General features: G+C 46.8%; 2 protein-coding genes across 22 annotated transcripts in view; one reads left to right on the plus strand and one right to left on the minus strand.

Moving 5' to 3' along the window:
• EBF3 (EBF transcription factor 3) overlaps positions 1-8,478 on the plus strand; it is a 117,641-nt gene extending 109,163 nt beyond the window's left edge. For 2 of the 17 annotated variants that reach the window (XM_073793799.1, XM_073793801.1), the window contains exons 12-18: positions 918-983; positions 1,633-1,810; positions 2,788-2,976; positions 3,372-3,569; positions 4,640-4,752; positions 5,338-5,415; positions 5,851-8,478. In XM_073793799.1, coding sequence (XP_073649900.1) covers positions 918-983; positions 1,633-1,810; positions 2,788-2,976; positions 3,372-3,569; positions 4,640-4,752; positions 5,338-5,415; positions 5,851-5,868 — 840 coding nt within the window. In that variant the 3' untranslated portion in view covers positions 5,869-8,478. Of the gene's footprint in view, positions 1-917; positions 984-1,632; positions 1,811-2,787; positions 2,977-3,371; positions 3,570-4,532; positions 4,753-5,337; positions 5,416-5,850 lie in introns of those variants that run through there. The other 15 variants (XM_033842504.2, XM_033842506.2, XM_033842503.2 and 12 more) reach the window with 11 other exon arrangements.
• MGMT (O-6-methylguanine-DNA methyltransferase) overlaps positions 499-24,043 on the minus strand; it is a 302,488-nt gene continuing 278,943 nt past the window's right edge. The window contains exons 9-13 of one of the 5 annotated variants that reach the window (XR_012326778.1): positions 17,730-18,030; positions 12,358-12,543; positions 11,360-12,240; positions 9,404-9,636; positions 7,210-8,005 (exon numbers count right to left, since the gene is read on the minus strand). Coding sequence is in view for 1 of the 5 variants with exons in the window: in XM_073793809.1 (XP_073649910.1) it covers positions 12,373-12,543 (171 nt within the window). In the remaining 4 variants the exon portion in view is untranslated. Of the gene's footprint in view, positions 3,929-7,209; positions 8,006-9,031; positions 9,350-9,403; positions 9,637-11,359; positions 12,241-12,357; positions 12,544-17,729; positions 18,031-24,043 lie in introns of those variants that run through there. The other 4 variants (XR_012326779.1, XR_012326781.1, XR_012326782.1 and 1 more) reach the window with 4 other exon arrangements.

A 24,043-nucleotide genomic window follows, 5' to 3' on the forward strand; every position in this document is an offset into this window, starting at 1 on the left:
CCGGCCTCGGCTTATTAAGAACTCAGCTCCGTTTTATTACAGCCCAAGGTAGAGAAAGTTAAAACGTAAGCCCCCATTTGTATTCAAAATTAACTAAACTCTGGATTAATCCTCACAATCGTAAACTGGAGGGAGGCGTGCAGACGGGGATAAGACCGAACTCGCTGCATCCAAGCCCCCAGGCGCAGAGCACACTCTCCGAATGTGAAGGCGTTTACGAAGTCCTTTACAGCGCGCAAAGAGGTTAATTGAAAAATTTCTTAATGTCATTACGAAAGAACTAGATTAACCCAAGTCAATTCACTTTATTGTTCAAAATAAAGAGGAATAAGCACTGAACTCACTTGCAAATTTGGGGCGTGAATTAGGGGTGAGATGTTGTCTTTAAGGACTCTGCCAGTTTAATTAAGATATGGAAAATTACTTATTGTTCTTCCCCACTAAAGTGCTAGGAATTAACAGGCGAACGTGGAGCCTGGGCCTTTCATATCTCCGCCGTGTGTGTGTGTGTGTGTGTGTGTGTGTGTGTGTGTGTGTGTGTGTGTGTGTGTGTGTGTGTGTGTGTGTGTGTGTGTGTGTGTGTGTGTGTGTGTGTGTGTGTCTGTGTGTGTGTGTGTCTGTGTGTGTGTGTGTCTGTGTGTGTCTGTGTGTGTCTGTGTGTGTGTGTGCGCCTGGGCTGGGCTTCCTCACGCTTGCCTCCCACTGGCCTGTCCGGACGAGGGACGAGGAGTCGATGCTGAAAACCACGGGCACCATCGTCGCCACAGACGTGCCTTCTTTCCGCGCGGGGTCAGTCAGGTGGGAAGGATTGGGTGGGTTCTGTCCTCGCTGCAGATGTAACTGAGTTTGCGGATCCTTCTCGCAAGAGCAGCCTCTCTGGCTCCTCCCGTGAAATCCCTCCTCTGCTTTTCCTCCAGGAAGTGTTACTTAAGAGGGCGGCCGACCTCGTGGAAGCCTTGTACGGGATGCCCCATAACAACCAGGTAGGCGATGGCAGCTTGACTCACCGCCCCCCCACCCCCACCCCCGCCAGGGTGACCACGACCTTGGATGGCCAGCTGGCCTGGGTCCAGCGTGGGCTTCCTGGGCACACGTGGCCTCCCGAGCGTCCCATGGGGGGAGCCTCTGTCCGCCCGTTCGTGCCCTCCCACTGCGTATTCGAGTAGAAAATTACCAGTCAGTGCCGGCAATGCAAAGCAGAGGGGCTTTCTCCAGGAAGAACCGTGTCACGGCCCGTCCAGTGGATTCAGTGGTGGGCAGACTGGGGCTGCTGGGGCTCGGGGGTCCCTGGGGAACAGAGACTCGGGGGGACTTCCCTCTGGACGTGGCCCCGTGCCTCTGACCCCAAACCCAGTGCCTTCCGTGCTGCCCTGGCCCCATGTATCCCTCAGGGGCCTTTGCGCCGTGGGTGCAGGAGGAACAGATGGGGTATTAAAGTGTTCTCCTGAGGGAGGTTCTTTTCCCGTTAAAAAATACGTTCTGTCACAGTCTGGACCAAGCGACGGTGGGGTGCCCCTACGGGTTGCCCAGCAGGGCCAGGTGGAGGGCGCTGGGACTGTGCCCCCGGGGGGGTCTGTGGGCTGGGGGCAGGGGGCTGGCCTGGCCTGGGTGTGACGGCCGCCTCCGCCCCAGGAGATCATCCTGAAGCGGGCGGCTGACATCGCCGAGGCGTTGTACAGCGTCCCTCGCAATCACAACCAGATCCCCACCCTGGGCAACACCCCCGCACACACGGGCATGATGGGTGTGAACTCCTTCAGCAGCCAGCTAGCCGTCAACGTGTCGGAGACGTCACAAGCCAACGACCAAGGTACGCCGCGCGGGCCGCCCCTTCCCCAGACGCCCAGCTGGGATGGTGGGACTTAGCTGCTGCGGCTGACTGTGCCCTGAGGCCGGCAGGGACGTGGGCAGCGCCCCGGGCTCTGCAGCTTTGTTCGGAGAGGCCCTCGGGCAGAGCATGCTCAGAGAACCCAGGAAGCTGAGGCAGCGGCCACAGTGGCTGCCACGCGGCTTTGCTGGTATTTGCTAGCCGATGCCTTGAACTGATTCCTAAGGGGCTTTGCTTTCCTGGAAAGGCTGGGATAAGCCCTAGGAGAGCTGTGACGTAGGGAGCCGCGGACCCTTCCTGGATGCGCTGCACAGGGGTCGGGGGTGGGACTTGGTTTCTGAGACTGGAAGGAGCAAACGGAGAGAAGCGCTGGCTCCCCGCCCGCACCTTATCCTTTTCCGGCCGCTCTAAAGCCCGTGCAGGCCGTGATCTCAGAAAACGCCTCCCCGTACGCCGCTCGGCTTCCGCTCACCCTCACCCCACGGCGGGAGCGAGGCTCCTGCTTCCCCTCCCCACGCCGACAGAAATAGCAGCCGTAGACATGAAGGCCCCAGAACAGCCTTTCCTGGGGACTTACGGCCACAAACAGCTCTCCTTGTCAGCCGTGGCATTTGAAGGTCTGCAGAGGCCGAAAGCTCACCTAGCGCGGGGGGACGGCCCAGGAATCGCGCCGTTGATAATTGCTTCTAAAGAGGCACGTGAAAGCCGCTGACGGTTAGATCGAAGTGCGCCTGGGCCGGCTGCCGAGGCCGCCGGAGACAGGACGGGGCTCGGCGAGGATGCTCGAGCAGGGCTGGCGTGACAAGGTTATTTGAGCTGGCGAGAGGCGCTGGGGCTGGAGGAAAGCATACGGTCAATTAAAAGCGTTCAATAGATGATAGCGGTTTGCGGGGAAACCCCCCCCCCAAGTGTCTCTCCCTGATAATCATGTTATTTTTGGCCGGGGGGGATTTTAACAGTCGGCTACAGTCGCAATACAAGCAGCGTGTCCCCGCGAGGATACGTCCCCAGCAGCCCTCCCCAGCAGTCCAATTACAGCACAGTCAGCACTAGCATGAACGGATATGGAAGTGGCGCCGTGGCCAGTCTAGGGGTCCCGGGCTCGCCTGGATTCCTTAATGGCTCCTCCGCTAACTCTCCCTACGGCAGTAAGTGTCTGTTTTTGTCACCCGTCATCACACAGATTCATATTCGCTGCGAAGTCAAATGTGTGCGTTGCCTGGATGTTCTGTGGTGTGAGCTACTGGACAAAAGGAAGGGTGGCTCTGGAGGCTGGGCGTCCACGTGACGACAGTAAATTGACCTAAAACGGGCCCCACGCGGTCACATTGGAAACCCAAACAAAATCGGCACCAAATGGGGCCGCCCAATTGGAAACGAAAAGTCCAACGCGAGAGTTTGCCTGTTATCCAGAGAGTGGCCAAGCCAGAAACATCTCGTGCTTGCTCTGTTGGCCCGACGCTCCAGGCGAGGCCCTGGAGCTCTCTTTGTCGTGTGGCCGTGCCCGGCGTCGCGCGTCCTGACCATGTTTGCTTTGTTGCAGTAGTGCCGTCCAGCCCTACCATGGCAGCCTCTTCGGTCACCCTCCCTTCAAACTGTAGCAGTACACACGGCATTTTCTCATTCTCACCTGCCAATGTCATCTCTGCAGTGAAACAAAAGAGCGCCTTCGCGCCCGTGGTCCGGCCCCAAGCCTCCCCTCCTCCTTCCTGCACCAGCGCCAACGGGAACGGACTGCAAGGTGAGGGTGCGCGCTGGCCTGAGGCCGTGGCCTGGGAGCGCCCGGAGGGCCCCGGGGCAGGCCAGGCTGGGCCGCGGGGCTGGAGTGAGGGGCTCTCCCTGGGGGACGGGAACTCCGACCTTCCCCCGGGCCCACCCGCGGGCTGCCGGCAGGGCGGCCCTGGCTGTTGCATGTTCTCCTTCGTCTGCCGCAGTGTGACACCCACCCCCCAACCCGGTGCTCCCGGAAACGACCCCCCCCCTCGTTCAGTCCCCACAACCGGATTCTTCCTCTTGGTGGATGAAACCCGTTTCCTCATCCTTCCAACGTGACTTAAGTGGCCTCACGGTAAAGCGGCCCATACCTGCAGGGAGTGGAACCTGCAAGGGAAGGAAAACGGGCCGTGGTGAAGGCAGCGGGGCCCAGGTTGCGTCCCGTTCAGCCCAGAGCGTGGGCAGGTGCAAGCCTGTCGCTCCCCTGACTCACAAGGCAGTGGGACAGCCTCAGGCCTGGGGTGGTGGGTCATGGTGCCGCCTGCAGCGCCCACCTCGAAACTGGCCCGTTCTCACTGTCCCGAGCCTGAGCCTTTATTCGCAACCTGGTCTAACGGACCACGGGGCGCACGAGGCTGCGTTGTCCTCGGAAGGGCGCGTGCACCTAGACCCGGGGCTGTGCGTGCACCAGTGCTGCACGGGAGCTGGTTTTCCAGGAGATTTCCTTCAAAGACGCGAGAGGGAGAAGGTCCCGCCCAAGGGCAGCGGGAGGCCCCGCCTGGCACAGCTGCCCGCAGATGGGGCCGCGCGGAGCGGGCACCCAGCGCCCGCCCAGTGCTGGGGCCCTCTGGGCAGTGGCCGGTGGTGCGAGTGGCAGGCGGGGCTGCGTGAGGGCCCCTAGGCCCCCTGAGCTTGCACGTGGCTCTCGGTGACTGACTGAGGCCCACAGGCTCTGAAATTAATTAAGTGGCCGTCATCTGGCCTCTTTCAGACACCACCTTTGGTATATGCTCCTCCCGGTGAAAACCAAATCCAGTTACTCCTTTAAAAAAATGAATCCATTCAACCAGTATTTACTGAGCGCCTACTATGTGCCAGGCTCTCTGCTGGGTGCTGAGGACGCTACCGTGGAGAAGACAAACTGGCCCTTTTGTGAAGTCGGTGGCATATTTCACTTTGATGAACTAATGCTCAAAAAAGGAACTGGAAAGGTATCAGTGATTTGAAATAATTGTCTGCACAACACCTGTTAGCGTGAGAGGGACGCCCAGCCCCGAAGGGCCGCCGACTGGCCTGCAAGCCAGCAGCGGTCACCAGACCACAGGCGCTTAAGAGGCGGGTGGCCGGGTGCCACGGCCCCGCCCGCCGTCCACCCGGTGCCAGGGCCCATCGAGAGGTGGCGCCACGTAAGCCGTGTGCACACACACAGCTCTTCCAAACCATAAAGTTGTAACGGTGAGTCGGAGATAAATTAATAGCGCTGAAATTAATGAACTGAGAAATTGAAGCTCCCATCACTACGTGAACAGACGTATTAATATGTTATACATAAGTTAATGAGAATGATCACTGACACAAATTGAACAACACTAAAGTTACAAGATTTTAGATGACATCTGTACCCAGAGTTCACTGGGAAGCACCTGCTGCACTTGGCATCTTGGCCCAAGTTTCTCTTTCCCTCCAAGAAGAGGAAGGACGCGCTCCCTACGGTGGAGCCGTGACTCGTGTCTCTTGAGGGCCCTTGGCCCTGAGATTGCAACCAGGTGGGCTGTGAGTGGCTTTGATCTTGGCAGGTCCGCGACTCACCATTACGATACAGAACGATCAGCGGAAGGTCCAAGGCAGGGGCTGAGAGCAGAGGGGAACCCGAGGTGTGTCCAGTTTGACTGACTTAGGGAGCGAGAGCTGTGCCCGGGTCCCAGCAGCCCGAGAGCTGGCCTTGGCTGGCGTCACAGAAGTGACCGGGTTGGTTCGGCATCTGTCGACGGAGGTGGCCTCCTGGGGGGGGTCTGGGCCTCCGTCTGCTATAAGCCAGCCACTGACGTGTGTGGGCAGCGGCCCTTTCACACCCGGAAAGGCCAGAGCCTTTCCCTTTGCCACATGAGGTCGTTGAGGCGAGGACCCCGGGGACCTGTCCCCCACGAGCACCCCACACCCCCTGAAGTAGGTGCCTTAACCGAGCCCACGGCTGGTTAATGGAGATTGTGCAGACCCACTGTCACTGCCGACCGAAGCCCAGGGAGGCCCCCCCCCCAGCCCCCCACCCCGGTAAGAGGCGCCCCTGACCTGCCCCCTCTCTCTTTCAGCTATGTCTGGGCTGGTAGTCCCGCCAATGTGAGGGGCGCTTGTTACCTCCCGCCGCGCCCAGCATCCAAGGACGGACTTCAGGGGACACGTTAGTACATAAGAGGTGCTGATGGAGACCGTGTCTTCAGTACATCAGCAGCGGTTGAAATGCTACAAAAGACTTTGTTTAAAGATTTTATTTAAACTATTAAGAATCAACACACAAACGACGTACTTCTTCATGAACAATTCCATTTTATTGACTGAACTTTTCTCATATTTTCACATTTCTCAGTCCTGAAGAATAAGGAGAACAAAGCGATGCCTATTTTGTATAAAGTTTCTGACTCCGTCTTGGCTCTGTCTAGTACTTGCTATGTGTTGGGAGAAACTTTGTGAATGCACCATTTTGATGATCATGAAACACTGATGAAAAACGCCTCCAAACATTTTTCTGTACTCATACTTAGATTCACAATGGTTGTGTATCTCTATAATGTGAAATATTTTTTTGTGGTGACAAAAGGGGGCCAAGGAGGTCTGAGCCATCGAACTGGAAGAAAGGAAGACTATATGAGTAGGAGAATTGGGGTGGCAGGGGGGGAGGGAGGGTTTATCGTTGCTTAACTTCATCTTAATGAAACGGAACTTTGTAACTTATTGTAGTTAGAAATTGTAACTTTGATATTGAATTCTCTTGCCTTCAACAAGCACACTGACAGAGGAAAAAAAAAATGCTACTGTCTGTTGGTTAAAATATTCTCCCACTGCTAGAGCTTCCTGTTAAGCAAGTGTGATCTGCGACATTTTTTTCAACTTTTGCTAGCACTGTATACTATTGCATTCTTAGGCTACTGTGAGGTCCATGTTTCTTGTACCAGAAATTGTCCTTTTGACTTCTAGATCCTTCTTCCCTGATGTGTTTTGTATGTGGTTATAAAATTGTAGACTTTTGTGATTTTGCCAAAGTTGTAGCTAAATATTTATACACTTGTCTTGAATTTTTTTCAGATCCACTTAAATATTTAGGGGAAAAAAACGAGTTTTATTCCTTATGCGTCTTATAAGGAATAAAATGGTCTCCATTCAACACTTACTTACTTTTTTCCATGAACACTTGCTGTTGCTAAGGGACTTTATTTTGTAACATATCAATTATAAATATTGTATTTATCTTTGAAATTTTGTACACTGCTTTTCCCACCATTTTCGGTTCCTTTTTCTTGTCTGCGTTGGTTTTTGATCATGGCCTGGTGTTGTGATGCTGGGGAAGAGCATTAAAGCCAAGAACTGTTTGATCTGTTTCGTTCAGTGAACCAACATCCTTGCATTTCATTTGTACTTCCAAAATTTGCTATTGTTTGTTTAGACTTTCCGTCTTTTTGTTTTTTTTTTTGAGGAAAAGTCAAATTCATTGTTTATTTTTATATTATTTTTAAGTTATCTGAACAAATACTTTTGAAGAAAAAAAAGTTCGTTGTATAGTCACAACAAAACGGTGCCACCCGCTGTGACAAACCCTCGTAGATTCCGTGCATGTGGAGCGGCCACGAAGAGGCGACACCGTTGGGGCTGTGTCCTCCTTCTGTTTTATTTTTTTTGTAGAATGTAAAAAGTCATTTCAGCTGCCACCCATGACTTTGCCACATAGTTGAACTGTGTTTACTGGAAAAATTCAGAGGCCTAAAGTTTAAAATAAAATTTACTTCTGATGTTTTAATGAAAATGTTTGCCACATTAACTTCTCTGATGCCTTAAAAGTGGACTTCTTTAAAAAACCTTTGTGCTGTTTGATCACAGGCTTACCCCACAATTGTTAATCAGTATTTCATTTGGAGATTTACGGCGTAAAACACGCACACGCCCGGAGACCCCTGTGTCGCTCCTTTCTGCATCTGGTTCTGCTGTGTCCTGTGTCCTCCCAAGCCCACCTCCGACTCAGAGAGGTTTCAGGGGACCCACAATCACCCCTCGTTTAAAATTCCTTTTTAACAATACGTTTTTTGTGGTCAGAACCCAGCAGCACTGTCTGTACTTTTTAAACTGGATAATGACCTCCTTCAGACACTGTACCTGTTAGTGCCAAACCTGCCGTGAGACCAAGAGGGTCGTTTCTTTTTTCCCTTTGCAGACACAGCACAGCAAACGGTTTGCAAACTGCAGCAGAAATCAAATCTAAAACAAAAAGGAGGGACTTTAAAATTTTTTCTTGACAGAAACCAAAACAAAACAATGCAGGACTTAAGAAAGTGTCCATTCAAGGGACTAAATCAAAGGATCAGAACGTCCCCAGGGGTTAGCGGGTCACACTCTGGCCCTGCGACCAGCCTGAGGAGTCACTCTGGAACTCTGTTGCCTCCGTTTTATTTTGTATAAGTAAGGGTTTGACCTAAAAATGAGCTCACGTGTACACGTGAAGGACATTCGCAAGCCTCCTTGTCCCTGCACTTGGTTTGTGTTTCAGATTAATTAGTTGCCCTCATGGCTTCATCGTCTCAAAACTGAGCGCTCCACTAAATGGTAGATTTTACTGTTAAAAACCCTACAATAAGATTGTTTTATCTGTACATTTTTTCAGATATTTAACTGTATAAAAATGTTCATTTTACACAATATTTAATTAAAGTATTTCTTGTCTGTGAATTTCACTTTGGGTAATTTGATCTGTTTTGATTATTAAAATGGCTTTGCTCAACACGCAACAGTTACATTGGCCGGGTGGGTGGGGTTGATCTGCACTCCCAGAGCTCCCTTGGTCAGGATGAAAATGGTTCATAGAAGAACCTTCTCCAAGGTTATCTGCCCTCAAACGCTCATCTAAGCCGCACGGAGAGTTCCTTGTAGTTACTCAGATGCCTCTGGTCCCCAGAGGGGCCACCTGTACGTGTGTTGCACGCCCGCCGGCACATGGGAACACGACTGTGGGTCAGACCTGGGGGCCACAGCAGCACTGTGGCCCATAGACAGTCTCGAGACTCGCTGGGGGCTTGGTCACCCCCACCCCTGCTCCAGGCCCTCCTGCCTCAGCCCCTGCCCCTGAACTGGAGGACTGGCAGGTAGAGGGCAAGCATTCTGGCTACTCCAGACATGTGCTCCTCTGTCCCTGTCACCGTGCTCCACCGGGACAAGATCCAGCTCAGAAAGCTCCGGTTGGACGGGCAGGCACCAGGGCTCCGGACACCAGTGCCACTGAACCCTGACCTGAGGGACACCGTCGCCAACAGCAGGTCCACGGCCGTGGTGTGACAGGCCCCATGCACTGCGCCGGCCCCTGGGCCGCACGGAGGTGTGGCCAACGGCAGGGCTCTAATGAGATGCGCCGTCAGCACCGGGGCTCTGATTTTTGCAGCTGTGCTCAGCTCCTGTGCCTTTCAGCAGCACCACTCCGTTTCATTCTGTAGTTTTCATTTGCTCCTCAATGAAAGGCTGGTTTTGCATGTTTTGGCTTGCAGCTCTCCAACACATACACATAAGTGTGATCCAAATTAGTACTCACAAATGTCATCTTAATTACTTGTTCTGCCGAGCAAAACAGGGAATGATTATCCAAAACATAAAGAAACTTGTGAATACCTTTTTCTCCTGTCAATGACAATCAGGTTTCTCTGACTGCATTCTCGTTTCAGCCTTAAAGAGACAGCGAAGAAAGAGGCTCATAGGGTACAAGGCTGCAGCCAGCCCCTCCCCCCCCAATTCCCCTGCGTGCTGGGCACCAACCTCACCTCCTTCCCCACTCTGAGCCGGTGCCAGCGATGCCTGCTCAGGGGCGTGGCAGGGGCTGCCGCTCTGAGCTGCTCGCCTGGGCCCTGTGACCAGCGGGGAGGGAAATTATTTTATGCTTGTGTTTTGAATCCGAACTGAGAACTGCATTCTCGCCAAATGTGTGCCAATTACTGTCAGGCCACCTTCCAGGGTCTTCCAAGCTTTTAAAGATTATTCAAAGCACTTGAAATGGGCTTCAATCTAATGCCTCATTTCATTGCATTAAACAGCCTAGTTAATAAAGAATCGATATATTCAAAGGGCAAGGTTATCTTTTGTCTATAAGGGGTGGTGTCATTCTGAACCTTTTATAGTTCAAATGCTGAAAAAGACCTCATGAAATCCATACTCATCAAGCGGGTCAACGGGGGCAATAAAGAGGCGTCCGAAAGGAGGGGCGCCCGCCCTCCCCCAAAACAGCCCCGGCCTTATCTCCCCGCCCGGCACCCAGAGAAGTCCTCAGAAAATGTCAATTTCTCATCAAGACAAGAGGCTGCGATGATCACTTTTTCCAGAGAATACACACAATTAAGAGAATGCAGAGGGGCGGCTGCGGCGGGATTTGTGGCTCCTTCTGTCCCCAGGAGCTGCCAGCTCCCTCCCAGCAGATAATAAGAGTTGTTGATAACTCAAGTGTCAATATGCCAGAGAGCGAGTTTTGAATGTGAGTCCTTGTGCTCTGAGCCCGCCCGGCCGATCCCAGGCCCTGATAACGGCACAGCTGCCAACGGACACCCTGGGTTGGCCCTCACAATTAACGCGATGAATAAATCACACAAAGGAGTCGGGATGCTTTATACTCGGTGAGACAATCCCCTGCTTTACCCTTCAAGGATTCCTTTTATGTTGGAATAAGGTTGCTTTTAATGAAATTTAAACTCATCAGAGGAAATCAAAAACCTCCAATCAGATTACAAATTGATTTTTTGGTCATTTGTCATCCCCAGTATAGGGCTGTGGGTTTCACGGGGAGCGGGGCTGCCGGTCCGGGTCTGGGGAGCCAGCACGCACATGGCTCCCAGCCCCCGGCCTGGGGACAAACGGATAGGCTCTGGACCCCGTGCAGACTCAGACGCGGTCTCCCCACCGCCCGGGTCTGGCAAAGTGGACCCACGACAGCAGCAGGTGCCCGTCAGCTCTGAGTCCAGCTGAGGCTTAACCCGGGGACATCCTCGGCGGAACCCACAGTGATTTCTAGGTCTGCAGTCATGATCCGCTGAGGGCGGCCAACAGAGACACGTTCTCTTGGGATTGCAGTGAGTTTTGGTTCGTACCCGCCACGCCCTGGATCTGCTCTGTGTCACCCCACGTGGAGCCACGTGGAGTATGCCCTACACCCCAAGAGCTTATGATGTGGGGTGGAGAGAAAACGCGGCCAGTCCCACTTGGCCATCCAGTCGGAGCCCAAGCGTTCACTCCTGAGCACAGCCTGCCCTGGGAGTTCTCCCAGGGGTCTCCTGTTGTACCCTGGAAGGACTCTGGGTTTTCTGAGGACGAGCCAAGGCCGTGCTTTCCTCACCTTCCTATCTCTACATCGAGGGCACCCGGTCGAGGCTGCGGTGAACCACCGAGCATCTGGGACTTAGTGTGGGTGTGTCGGAAGGATGGGGCTCCGGACAAGATCGGGGTAGTCACTACTTCAGCACAGAAGTGAACATCACTTGTGATTCAAGATTCCTCAGAAACCACCTCTTAAAATACAATTTCTCAGCGAGCAGAATACCCAACACCTTTCCAAATAGCAGATAAGCATCGTGCCTCACTCACATGTGGCACCGGAGGGTCGAGGGACACCTGTCACAGGATCCTGTCTGGCCGACCCAGGGGGCTCTGTGCTGGATCTGGCTCCCCTCTCTCGGGTGACAACACTTCAGTTTGCAGGGGGCAGGTGACCGGCCCAAGGTCACAAGGCTGGAAGGACCAGGGCCCGATGCCAAACAAAGTCTCCTGTCTCCAAACCCTCTGTTTTTTCCCGATTTAGGCTTCAGAGACCTTCAGGAATTAATGACAGAGAGAGAGAGAGAGGAAGAGCGAGCGAGGCCATCTGGATGGAGTGAGAACCACCATACCTCCCTCCCAGCCAAGTCAGGAGGGCACGTGCCCCAGGGCTCGAGGGGCCTGGCTCAGCCAGGCCACCTGGACAGGCTGCGAGATGGAAACTGGTCTGTCCGGCCCAGTATCAGCTGGAGCTCAGGATACAACCAATGTCACCGGTTCACAGACCCGAAACCAAGGGCAGAGGATCATGTCCCCGGGGCCTTTGCAACATACAGGAGGCCGGCAAAGAGCTGCTCCCGAGTGCTTCATCCCTGCTGTTCTCAGGTCACCTCATGGTCCACAGGTGGACCCACATGGCTGGGGAAACTGGACGCCTGTGTGTACCCGGTGCCTCTTGGGTCCACGTGGCATGTGCAGTGCAGGCAGGGGAGCCATTCACCTGGCGCAGGGACAGGAAAGGGACAGGCTGGGGCCACCGAGGCAGTGCCAGAGGGACTGGACTGCAAGGGCTGAGCCCTTTGGCCAACACCCAGCCAGGGCGCAGTAAAAGCTTGTCACCATTCCAGATGACAATGGGGACAGGACAAGGACATGATGAACGGAGAAGGTCTGGGTGGTAGAGTCAGAATGAACCACAACAGTCAGAGGCACTGGGCAGAAGAGAAACGAAGGATCAGAAGCAAACACCGGCACAGCACGCATCACCCTGCCCCTCAGACCACGCCCACCGCCGTGCTGATGGTGGCCATGGACCACAGCTCACTCACCTGACACGTTCCCTCCTACAAGGGACCGAGCTCGTCACTGCCTTCTTCCACGACTGTGGGACCAGCAGGACCCAGGCTGGCATGGGGCTGCAGACACCAGGGGAGACAGAAAGTGTCCTGCCACAAAGGGTTCACCTTCTCAGTATGAGATGAGGTTTTGCAAATCAGCAAGAGTAGATGGACATTCTGGAGAAAAATGGGCAAATTCACAGTCAGTACAAGTGATCAGTAAACTGGGAAAACATACCCTCTCTTAAAACTGCGTATCAAATTAAAGTGAGATGAAAAAGTTTTTTCACGTATTAAATTAGAAAAGATTTTTCTTAAAAGCTAATACTCAATCCTGCTGATGGAGAAATGGGCATTCTTAGAGTTGTAGAAAGAAGAGCAAACCAGTGCAACCCTTCTAGAAATAAATTTGACATTGTATCAAGAGACTTAACAATGTTCATATTCTTTGACCCACCAATTCCACTTCCAGGAATCAATCTTAAGGAAATGATCAGAGATTAGACAAGACTTTAAGTGCAAGACTGCTCACCATAGTAATATTTATTTAAATAAAAAACTGTAAAGAACCCAAAATTCTAAAAATAGGAATTGTTCATTGAATTATGGTATAGCCATATAATCGAATACTGTATATTCTATTAAGCTATTAAGATCATGTTTTTGAAGGACATTTAATGAAATGGTAAATAGTAATGACATAAAATTAAGTAAAGCAAGCATATAATACTGTAATACATAATTCGAATTTGTAAATTCCTATGTAGCGAGAAGGTAAGAAGGAAAGACATATGTATTTGGAAAGAATATTAGAATTACAGCAACAGCAGGCATACTTGGGAGGTGAAAGCTTCATGTTACATGCATGCTTTCCAAGTTTTCTGCCAAACAGACATGCAGGGTCCCGGGGAAAACCCTCCTGGCTACCGACTCACCACCCTGCCTCTTGCTGCCAGTAAGGAGGCAAAGGGCACCTCGTCTGGAGACAATCCAGTTGTCCTAGGACACTGAGGCCGGATGTACTGCGGGTACTGGCGTCACAAGGCCACGTGGAAGTAGAGTTGAGACTGACATAGTGGCAGGAGACCAGAGACCAGGAAGCGGGTCCACCCTCTGAGAGTGCAGGACTGGAGAGGTGCACGGAGGGGCGGAGCCTGCGGCCACAGGGTCAAGAGAGACAGGACCCCAGGGAGAGGTTCCCATGAATCCCAGCTCAACTCCCTGGCTCCTGGCTTTCCCAGCATCTTTTGGGGTCTGATACTAACTTCACTTTTACTTGAACTTCCTTGAAGGGATTTCTGTTGTTTGCAACCAAACCATTATTGACCAAATTAGGGAGAAAAATTATTTTAAAGTTAGTGTTATAAAAAAACTAAAAGAACTTAAAAAGTATTAATTTAATAAGTGAAATGTAGCAAGACTGATGAATACAAGGTCAATATACAACCATATTTCTATAACAATGACAGTTATTGGAATTTTTAAAATGATACAGTTTACAATATTGTAAAAATATCAACAGCTAGAAAGAAAGCTACCAAAGTTATGCAAGATGTCTGCACAGGAAACCATAAAATTGTTGAGAGAAATTTTTGAAAATCTTAATAAATGGACGCATACACCATACTCATGGATTGGAAAACTATGTACTGAAAAGATGCCAATTCTCCCTAAAATGATCTATAAAGTCAGTGTAATCTCAGGCCCCTCTTCCAAATACCACCACGTTGGGGGTTAGGGCTTCAACATATGAACTGGGCGGGGGCAACACAAACATTCAGTCCCTAACACTGTGCAAAGAAGATTTCTTATGACACTACAGTAATTCAGACAGTGGGGTGCTGGAACGAGACTAGACAAACGACCTAATGGATATAAAGTTCAGAAGCAGACTCCACGCACACGGTCATCTGATCTGTAACAAAAGTGACACTGCAGTGCAATGGGGAAGGGTGGTCTTTTCCATGAGTTGTGCTGAGTGTGTGGATATGCACACGGTAAATGAAGCGACTCCCCCCTCACACACGCAAAGTGCAAACCAGGATGGTTGGGGACGCTAAGATACAATGACTCCCCAGCTGTAAGAAAGAGAGGAATAGTTTCAGGCACAAAGGAAGAGGCAGTGTTAAAATCAAAGTCATGAGAACTCCTAGGACCTCTGAAATAGCAGTAAGATGCAGTGATGAGAAGCCATCTGTCTGGGTGGCTGGTGAGGGCTGGGACTTGCAGGAGGCAGGAGGGCCTTTAAAGGTCAAAACAAAAGCCAAACCCAATTCCCTTCCATCTAACACCTCGGGTTTGTTCACCTCAGTCTGCATCAATGCCACAGACAAGGTAGAGACCTTGAACTCTGCACCCGCTCTTGCAGGGAGTTGGTAGAGCAGGCATTCTGAAAAGATCAGCTGTCCAGAAGCCCTCGAGATGCCTTCAGAAAGACTTATGAAAGGTCTTTATCCCTGAAAGAAACTTGAAAAGATCTAAGTAAATGGAAAGCATCCCATGTCCATGGACTAGGAGACAATACTGTTAAGATGACAATGCTCCTTAATTAACTTACAGATTCAATGGAGCCCCTTTCAGAATCACAGCTGGCTTCTTCACAGAAACCGACAAGGTGATCCTGAAGTTCATACGGTATTGATTGCACAGGACCCCAAACAGCCAACCATCTTGCAAAAGAAGAACCAAGTTGGAAGACTCCCACTTTCCTATTTTAAAACTTACTACAAAGAAACAGAAATCAAGACAGTATGGTGCTGGCATAGGCTAGACATACAGATCAATGGAACAGAATTGAGAGTCCAGAAGTAATCCTACATATCTATGGCCAACTGATTTTCAGCAAGGGTGCCAAGATGATTCAATGTGAAAAGAATAGTCTCTTCAACAAATGGTCAATGGGAGAGCCACAAAGTGAAAGAATGAAACTGGACTCTTACCTCACACCATATACAAAAATTAAGTCAAAATGGAGCAAAGGCCTAAAGGTAAGAGCTAAAACTATAAAACTCTTAGAAGAAAACACAGGAGTATCTTCATGACTTCAGATTTGACAATGAATGTGACACGAATTTGGCAACTGTACAAGACACAATAGATGTGACACCAAAAGCATGAGTCACAAAAGAAAAAAATGGATAAAACAGACTCTTCATCAAAACTAAAAACACCTATGCTTCAAAAGACACTATCAAGGAAGTAAAAAGACAACCCACAGAATGGGAGAAACTATCAATACTTGAAAATCATATATCTGATAAGGGACTTGTATCTAGAGTATAGAAAGAACATTTACACTTACAAATAATAATAAGACAAATGACTCAATTTAAAATTGCACAAACGATGTGAATAGACATTGCTTCAAAGAAAATACACAGATGGCCAATAAACACATGAAAAGACACTCAACACCACCAGTCATCAGGGAATTGCAAATCAAAACCATAATAAGATTCCACTTCACACCCACTGGGATAGCTATAATGAAAAAGTCAGACAGACACAAGTGTTGACGAGGATGTGGAGAAATAAGAACCCTCATATAACCGCTGGCAGGAGATGGTGCAGCCACTTTAAACAGTCCAGAGGTTTCTCAAATGGTTAAAAACAGAGTTACCAGTATTTCCACTCCTAGGGACACACCCAAGAGAAACGAAAATACATTCATGCAAAAACTTGCACGTGAACATTCATGGCAGCATTATTCATAACAGCCAAAAGGTATAAATAACCCAATGTAAGTTATGAATGGATTTTTAAAATTTGGTATAGTCATACGATGAAATATTCTTCAGCCATAAGGGGAATGAAGTGCTGACACATGCTACAACATGGATGAACTTTGCAAACATTATGCTAAGTGAAGGAAGCCAGTCACAAAAAACCACGCTATATGTTTCCATTTATAGGAAATGTCCAGAACAGGCAAATCCACATAGACAGAAAGTAGATCAGTGATTGTTTAGACCTGCGGCACATGAGGGGTTAGGGGATGACAGTTACAGAGACATGGGGGGGGGGTTTCTTCCTGAGACAATACAAACATTCTAAGATTGACTGGGGTGATGGTTGTTCGTATCTGTGAATATATTAAAAACCACTGAATTGTACATTTTAAATGGGCGAATTGTATGGTATGTGAATTACTTCTCAATAAATTGTTATAAAAAAGTCTTGTGGTTGTATCAAAGCATCAAAAAAAAAAAACAGTATTGCTTTCCATTGAGAACTACTCTTAAGGTTTTTGGTTTTCTGGGGAAACTGTATTTCCTGGAGAAAGCTGCTAGGACTCAAGTCTCAGGTCAGCACACGGGAACCACTGGATTCCTTGCAGTCTTGCCCCTGTGTGGGGCAAGGGTCCCTCCCACCCGTCTGCTCCCCGGGAGGGGCCGCTTGGAGTCCACACACCTTAGAAGGGGAGGCAGTCACATAGGACCCTACTCAGCATCTCCAGGCCACGGAAGTCAAGATCATGTCCCTCGACTCCTGCCTGGGGTGAGGCAATGCAGGTCCAGGTCCCTGCCCGCCCCAGTCTGGCCCTCCATGGCCCAGATGGGATGGTCTGCCCCAGCCCTGGCCTACATTCTGCCTGGTTCGTTCCTCTCAAGGCTGCTCGCAAAACACCCATACACAGGGTGCCTCATCCAGGGTCATTCCTAAGTTAGATTTTTCTTAAAGGAAAAAAGAAAATTCCTTTAAGGATAGTTTTTAAAAACTGTTTCAATAGGTTCCAAACATTCCAGAATACTCAGTCCTACTTTTTTAAACCTCATTGCCCTGTTTCTCAGATTTCTTTAGAACTTGTCTCGTTAAGACGGATATCAGGAATCTCAATGGATCCCACTCCTGCCACCCTGGTCTGAGACGCATCAGCGCTTCCCTTGTTCAAGGTTGAGCCTCCTAACCAGTCCCGCTGCTTCTCCTCCTGTACCGGCTCTCCTTCAGCACAGCAGCCAGAGGGCCCTTTAACAGTAAAGGCAGACCACCTTCACCGCAGGGGTCCCCTTCCAATGCCACGAGGACACACAGTCAGCCACGCCACCGGTCACGCCCCACTCCCTCTCCAGCTGCCCAAGCTCCAGGGCACTCACTACCATACATCCCTTGAACACGAACTCCTGTCTGAGGCTTCGCACCTCTCCTTGGAGCTCTCTTCTGCAAAAGCATCTGCTCTGCTCCCCTCACAGGGGTCTTGCCCCCATCCCCAGGGAGGGGTCCCTGCTGCCCCATCTAAAATTGACACCCCACCCCAACCATCACCCACATGTCTCCCCCCTCCCTTTTATTTAATCCTTCCCCTTGGCATTTACACCATTCACTAAAGTATAGGCTTTACTTCAGTAACTTGTATTGTCACCCACCAGACCACAAGCCTTGAGGAGGAGGCTTGTCTGCTTGGATTACTGCTGCATCCCCAGCGCCCCAGCTTTTGTAAACCAAACTTTCAAGGACACAGTATTCTCCAGCATGTCTTCAACCTCGGTGGCGGCCCATGAACTTGAACAGGAAACAAATCCCATCTTTACTTCCACTAACTTCCACAAAGTTTAGCGTTTCCTTCCATTATGAAGATAGGCGACAAACCACAGTCATTTCCGCAGTTCCAGGGACTTTTTGCAGAGATGCTCAAAGATTGTTTATGGTTATCATGACTTCAGAATTCTGGTAATTAAGAGACCCACTGTTAGATCTTGTTATTTAATATTGAAGAAGCACTTATATAACAATATCACAGATTTGATTTTTTAAAATTTTGATAACTATTCAGTAGAATTAATTTTCTTTGTAACCGCATATGTTTTATTTTATGTATTTAAAAACATAGTTCTGAGAAAGGGGTGTAGGGGTTTCGCCAGGCTGACACAGGGGTCCACAGCACAGAAGAGAGAAGGGAACCCTGGACTGAGGCACCTGCTTCTATGCTCAGGATATGTGATTTAATATGGGTCCAAGTTGGCCTGCTGAGAATTCAGTTTTTTTCATTATCTAGTAGAGTTTTGCTCCATAGCGCACAGGTTTTGTGTTAGTTTATAATATACCCTCTTCAAAGTAACAGAACAACAAGAAAAGAACTCCTGAGTCAGACCTACAGCCTCCCTGGGGCCAAATGGGCCCCAGAGTTTGCGGAGGCCTCACTGTGGTCCAGGTCCTGGGCCGACGCGAGACAGGCATTAAGTAGATAATAATCCATTTTTTCTTGCTTTCTTGTAATCCAGGCTTATTGTGAAAATAAAAGCAATGAACACGGGTTGGGAAGACAAGGTTAATCCTCCTTTATCCCAGCTTTGCCTAAACCTCTCCTCTTGCCAAGTAGATACATTTTTACCAATGGGCTGTCACTCTTTTTTAGACCTTGTTCTAAGGACTTTAGAAATAGACATTTCCATGTAATTAAAAAAAAAAACCCCTAACACGATCATCATTTTTATATTGCTCTGCATAGCATTCCCTCAATAACCTTCCCTGACGGTGCACACGGGGATCCAACCCATTCTTTCCAGTGGCTGAAGAGAACTCTACTGTAGAGATGAAAGCACACCTATTTAACCAGCCCCCTGCTGAAAAGGTTCCTATTCTTTGCTACTGAAAACAACGCTATAGCAACAAAAAGTATACAATGAAAACAATTTAAAGGTATTATTTTTAAAAAGTTGTTCAAAACTGGTATACTGAAAACCACAAAACATAATGGAGAAAAGATTAAAAGGTCTAAATAATTACAGGGATATATATTATATTCATGGGTTTTAAAAAACTTAGTAGTATAAAGAGGTAAATTCTCCCAAAATTCATCTGTAGATTAAACACAATAAAAATATCAGCAGGTGTACTTTTGTGGAAATTAACAAGCTGATTATAAAATTTATACAGACATGCAAAGGGTCAAGGATAATCAAGGTAATCTTGAAGAAACATAAAACTGGCAAACTCAGACCATCAGCTATCAAGGCTTATTTTCAAACTAATAACTGATGCAGTGTGTTATTGGTACAAGGATACATCAAAAGTCCAGAAACAGAACCACCCATGTGACAAAGTGAGGTTGGGTCAACATGTGGTACTGAGTCAACTGGCTCTGTCTCCCGAACAAAATAAACCTTGAACCCCTACCTCAGACACCACACAAAAATCAAGTCCACACAGATCTGTAGCTAAATGTGAAAGATAAAACAACAGCATTTTTAGAGGAAAACACAGGAGAATATCTTTATAAACTTGTGACAAGCAGAGATATACTAAGCAGGACACAAAACCTTCAACCATAAAATAAAAAACTGATAAATTTGACTACATTAAAATTAGGAAATTCTGTTCTTCAAAATGATACCTTTAACAGAATAAAAAGGCAAGCCACAGAGTGGAAGAAGATATTTGCAAGATATATAACTGACAAAGAACTCATATCAGAATATAAAGAACATCAATAAGTAGAAGCAGACGGATTAATAGAAAAATGGACAGAAGACTTGAAAAGGCAATTCACAAAAACCGGATATTCACATGGCCAATAAATTTAAAAAAGATGCTAAACTTCATTAACCATCAGGAAAAAGAAAATTAAACCACAAAGTGATACCACTACACCTCCACCAGAATGGCTAATTATGAAAGTACAGACAATGTCTTGCTTTGGGGAATACGTGCATCAATGGGAACTCTTATGCACTGCTGGCGGGAGTGTAAATTGGTACACATACTAGGGTAGACACTTATCTACTGAACACTGAAGGTTACAACTCAGCAACCCCACTGCTAGGCATACGCCCACAGAAATGTGCACACACACTCACTGAAACACACCAACGGCAATGTTAACAGCAGCACTATTTTAACACCTTTACTGAGGTATAATTGATATACAAAATATGCACATATTTAATGTACATAATTTGATGAGTTTGGATATATGCACGTGTCTGTGAAACCATCACTGTAACCAAGGTATCCATCGCCTCCCGAAATTTCCCTGAGCAGCACTATTTTTAATAGCCCCAAACTGGAAACACCTCCATCAGGATCAAAACAAGTAAGTAAAACTGTGGCACGTTCACACAATATAAATATTCTATACAACAGTGAGAATAAATCTTCCATCACTATGTGCATTCACTTGGATGACTCTCACTAACGTCATGTCAACTGAAAGAAGCCAGGCACAAAAGAGAACACATCATCTGATGTCCATTCATATAAAGTTCAAAAGGGCAAAATGTGAGTCAGTGGTGTGAAAGGTCAGAACTGAGGTTCCCTTGGGTGGGGTAGTACAAGGGATTCTGCTATGTTTACTTTGTACAAAGCCACAGAGCTCAATGCTTATGGTTCGTGAGTTTCTTAGTAATAACGTTATATTTCAATAACAAGTTTACATAAAAAACTAACAGAGAACATTCTTGTATTTATGTCTTTGTGCACAAATCAGTATTTCTGCATGGAGCAGTCCCTGAAGTGGTACTGTTGGTTCATTTTTTATTTTTTACCTTTATAAAATTTAATTTTTCTATATAACAAAGTATCAGAAGGAAGGAGTTTCCAGTGGTTCATTGATAATATGAGGTATATTCATATCTATGACAGGATTGGACACAGGGTGAAATTGGGCTTCAATGCAGGAACATGAAGGCATCTTCTGACACATAGGTAGCTCTGGAAATGGAATAGCCTTTTCAGAGGTTGGTTCACTTTTTAAATGAACTTTAAATCTGGATAGGTATTGCCAAATACTCTCAATCACCAACACATAAGAAAATATCTATTTCTGGCAGTCCAAGCCACAGCAATCAGGCAAGAAAAAGAAAAAAGGCATCAGAATTGGGGAAAAAAAAAAGGAAGTAAAAATGTCTCTATTTGCAGATGACATGATTTTATATATAGGAAACCCTAAAGACCCCACTGAAATTCTGTTAGAGCTAATCAACAAATTCTGTAAAGTTGCAGAATACAAAATCAACACACAAAAATGAGTAGCACTTCTGTAAACTAACAATGAATTATCTGAAAAATAAATAAATAAAACAATCTCATTTACAATAGCATCAAAACCAATAAAATACATAGGAATAAATGAAACCAAGGAGGTGAAAGATCTCTACACTGAAAGCTATTAAGATATTGATGAGAAAAAGTGAAGAAGACATAAATAGGTGGGAAAATATCCTGTGTTCATGCATTGGAATAATTAATATTGTTAAAATGTCCATACTACCCAAAGCCATCTATAGGTTAAATGTCACTATCAAGATTTCAACAGCATTTTTTTTTTTACAGAAATAAATAGGAAAAAAAATCCTAAAATGTGTATAGATAAAAGACCTCAAATAGCCAAGCAGTCTTGAGAAAGAAGAATAAAGCTGGAGGTATCACGTGCCCTGATTTCAAACTATATTACAAAGCCATAGTAATCAAGAGTATGGTAATGGCATTAAAAACAAACACAGACATCAATGGAGCAGCATAGACAGCCCAGAAATAAACCCATGCATATATATGGTCAATTAATTTATGAGAAAGGACCTAAGAATATATGACGGGGAAAAGACAGCCTCTCCAATAAATGGTGCTGGAAAACTGGAAATTCTCATGTAAAAGAATGAAACTAGACCTCTAAATTATACCACTCACAAAAATTAACTCAAAATGCATTGAAGACTTAAAATGTAAGACCAGAAACCATAAAACTCCTAGAAGAAAACATAGGGAAAATTTCCTTGACATGGGTGTTGGCAACGATTTTTTGGATATGACACCTAAAGCACAATCAAGAAAATAAAAAATAAACAAGTGGGACTACATCAAACTAAAAAGCTTCTGTCCATCAAAAGAAATTATCAACAAAGTGAAAAGACAACCTACGGAATGGAAGAAAATGTTTGCAAACACATCTGATAAGGGGTTAATATCCAAAATATATGAGGAATTCATAAAACTCAATAGCAGTCCCCTCCCAAATAATACAATTAAAACATGGACCAAGGTGTTAAACAGACATTTTTCCAAAGAAAATATTCAAATGGCTGACAGATACATGAAAAGATGCTCAACATTACTAATCATCAGGAAAGTGCAAATCGAAACCACAATGAGGTGTCCCCTCACACCTCTCAGATTGGCCATCATCAAAAAGACAGGCGATAACAAATGCTGGTGAGGATGTGGAGAGAAGGGAATCCTTGAGCACGGTTGGTGGGAACGTAAATTGGTGCAGCCATTGTGGAGAACAGTATGGAGGTTCCTCAAAGAATTGAAAATAGAGCTACCATATGATCTAGCATTTCCACTTCTGGATACATATCTAAAGGAAAAGAAGTCACTGTTCTGAAGAGATACCTGCACTCCCATGTTCACTGCCACATTATTTACAACAGCCAAGACCTGGGAACAAGGTAAAAGTGTCCAACGACAGGTGAACAAATTAAGAACATAATGGGAAAAATACATATAAATGGGAACGTGAGATACGTACATACATGTATATATAACAAATATATATATATAAAATGGAAATGTAAGATAGATCGGTATCTGTATAATGGAATACTAGTATTACAGTAATCCAGTATAAATATATAATGGAATAATGGAACTATTCAGCCATAAAAAAATAAGGAAATCCTGCCCTTTGTGACAATATGGATGGAGCTTGAGGGCCTTACACTAAGTGAAATAAGTCAGACAGAGAAAGACAAATACTGTATGATTTCCCTTAGATGTGACCAAACTCATAGAAACGGAGCAGATTTGTCTTGCCAGAGGTGGAGGGCTGGGGGAATTGGATGAAGGTGGTCAAATGGTACAAACTTTCATTTTGTAAGCTATAAGACAAATAAGTTCTGGGGATGTAATGTACAACATGTTGACTATGGCTAACACAACCATTTTGTATATGTGAAAGCTGCTAAGAGAGTAGATCTTAAAAGTTTGCATCATAAGGAAAAAATATTTTTTGTGACTGTGTGAAGTGATAGATGTTAACTAAACTCACTGTGGTAGTATTTCACAACATATACATATATCAAATCATGGTTATACACCTTAAACTTACACAACATTGTATATCAATTATACCTCAATAAAACTGGAAAAAATAGAAGGAAACCGAAAATATCTATTTCACCACACCTTTACCCATAATAAATAATTCATTCCTGCCTGCATTTAAAAATATTTATTGTCATAAAAGGACAAATTGTTTATGATTCCACTCATATGAGGAACCCAGATTAGTCAAATTTATAGAAACAGAAAGTAGATGATGGGGCCAGGGGCTGGGGAGGGGAATGAGGAGTCAGTGTTTAATGGGGACAGAGTTCCAGGTTTGCAAGATGAAAAAGTCTGGAGATGGATCGTGGTGAAGGTTGCACAACAATGTGAATGTTGACTGCCACTGAACTGTACTCTTAGAAATGGTTAAAATGGTAAATGTTATGTATATTTTAGCAATTAAAGAAAATTTAAAAATTTATTGCATGCCTATTAGGTGCCTGGCACTGTTCTAGGTGCTAGGAATATAGCTGTGAATCAGAGACAAACATGTACTGCTTCTGACAGACTTGTATTCCAGGGAAGCTGTTATCAGTCAAAATTTTTGCTAATATAATTGGTAACAATGTTATCTTTCTGCTTTAATGGCATTGTTCTAGTTACTAGTAGGTTGAGTATATTTTCATATATTTGTGCA

Source organism: Tursiops truncatus, chromosome 16, assembly GCF_011762595.2.
Source record: "Tursiops truncatus isolate mTurTru1 chromosome 16, mTurTru1.mat.Y, whole genome shotgun sequence".
Classification (NCBI taxonomy): domain Eukaryota; kingdom Metazoa; phylum Chordata; class Mammalia; order Artiodactyla; family Delphinidae; genus Tursiops; species Tursiops truncatus.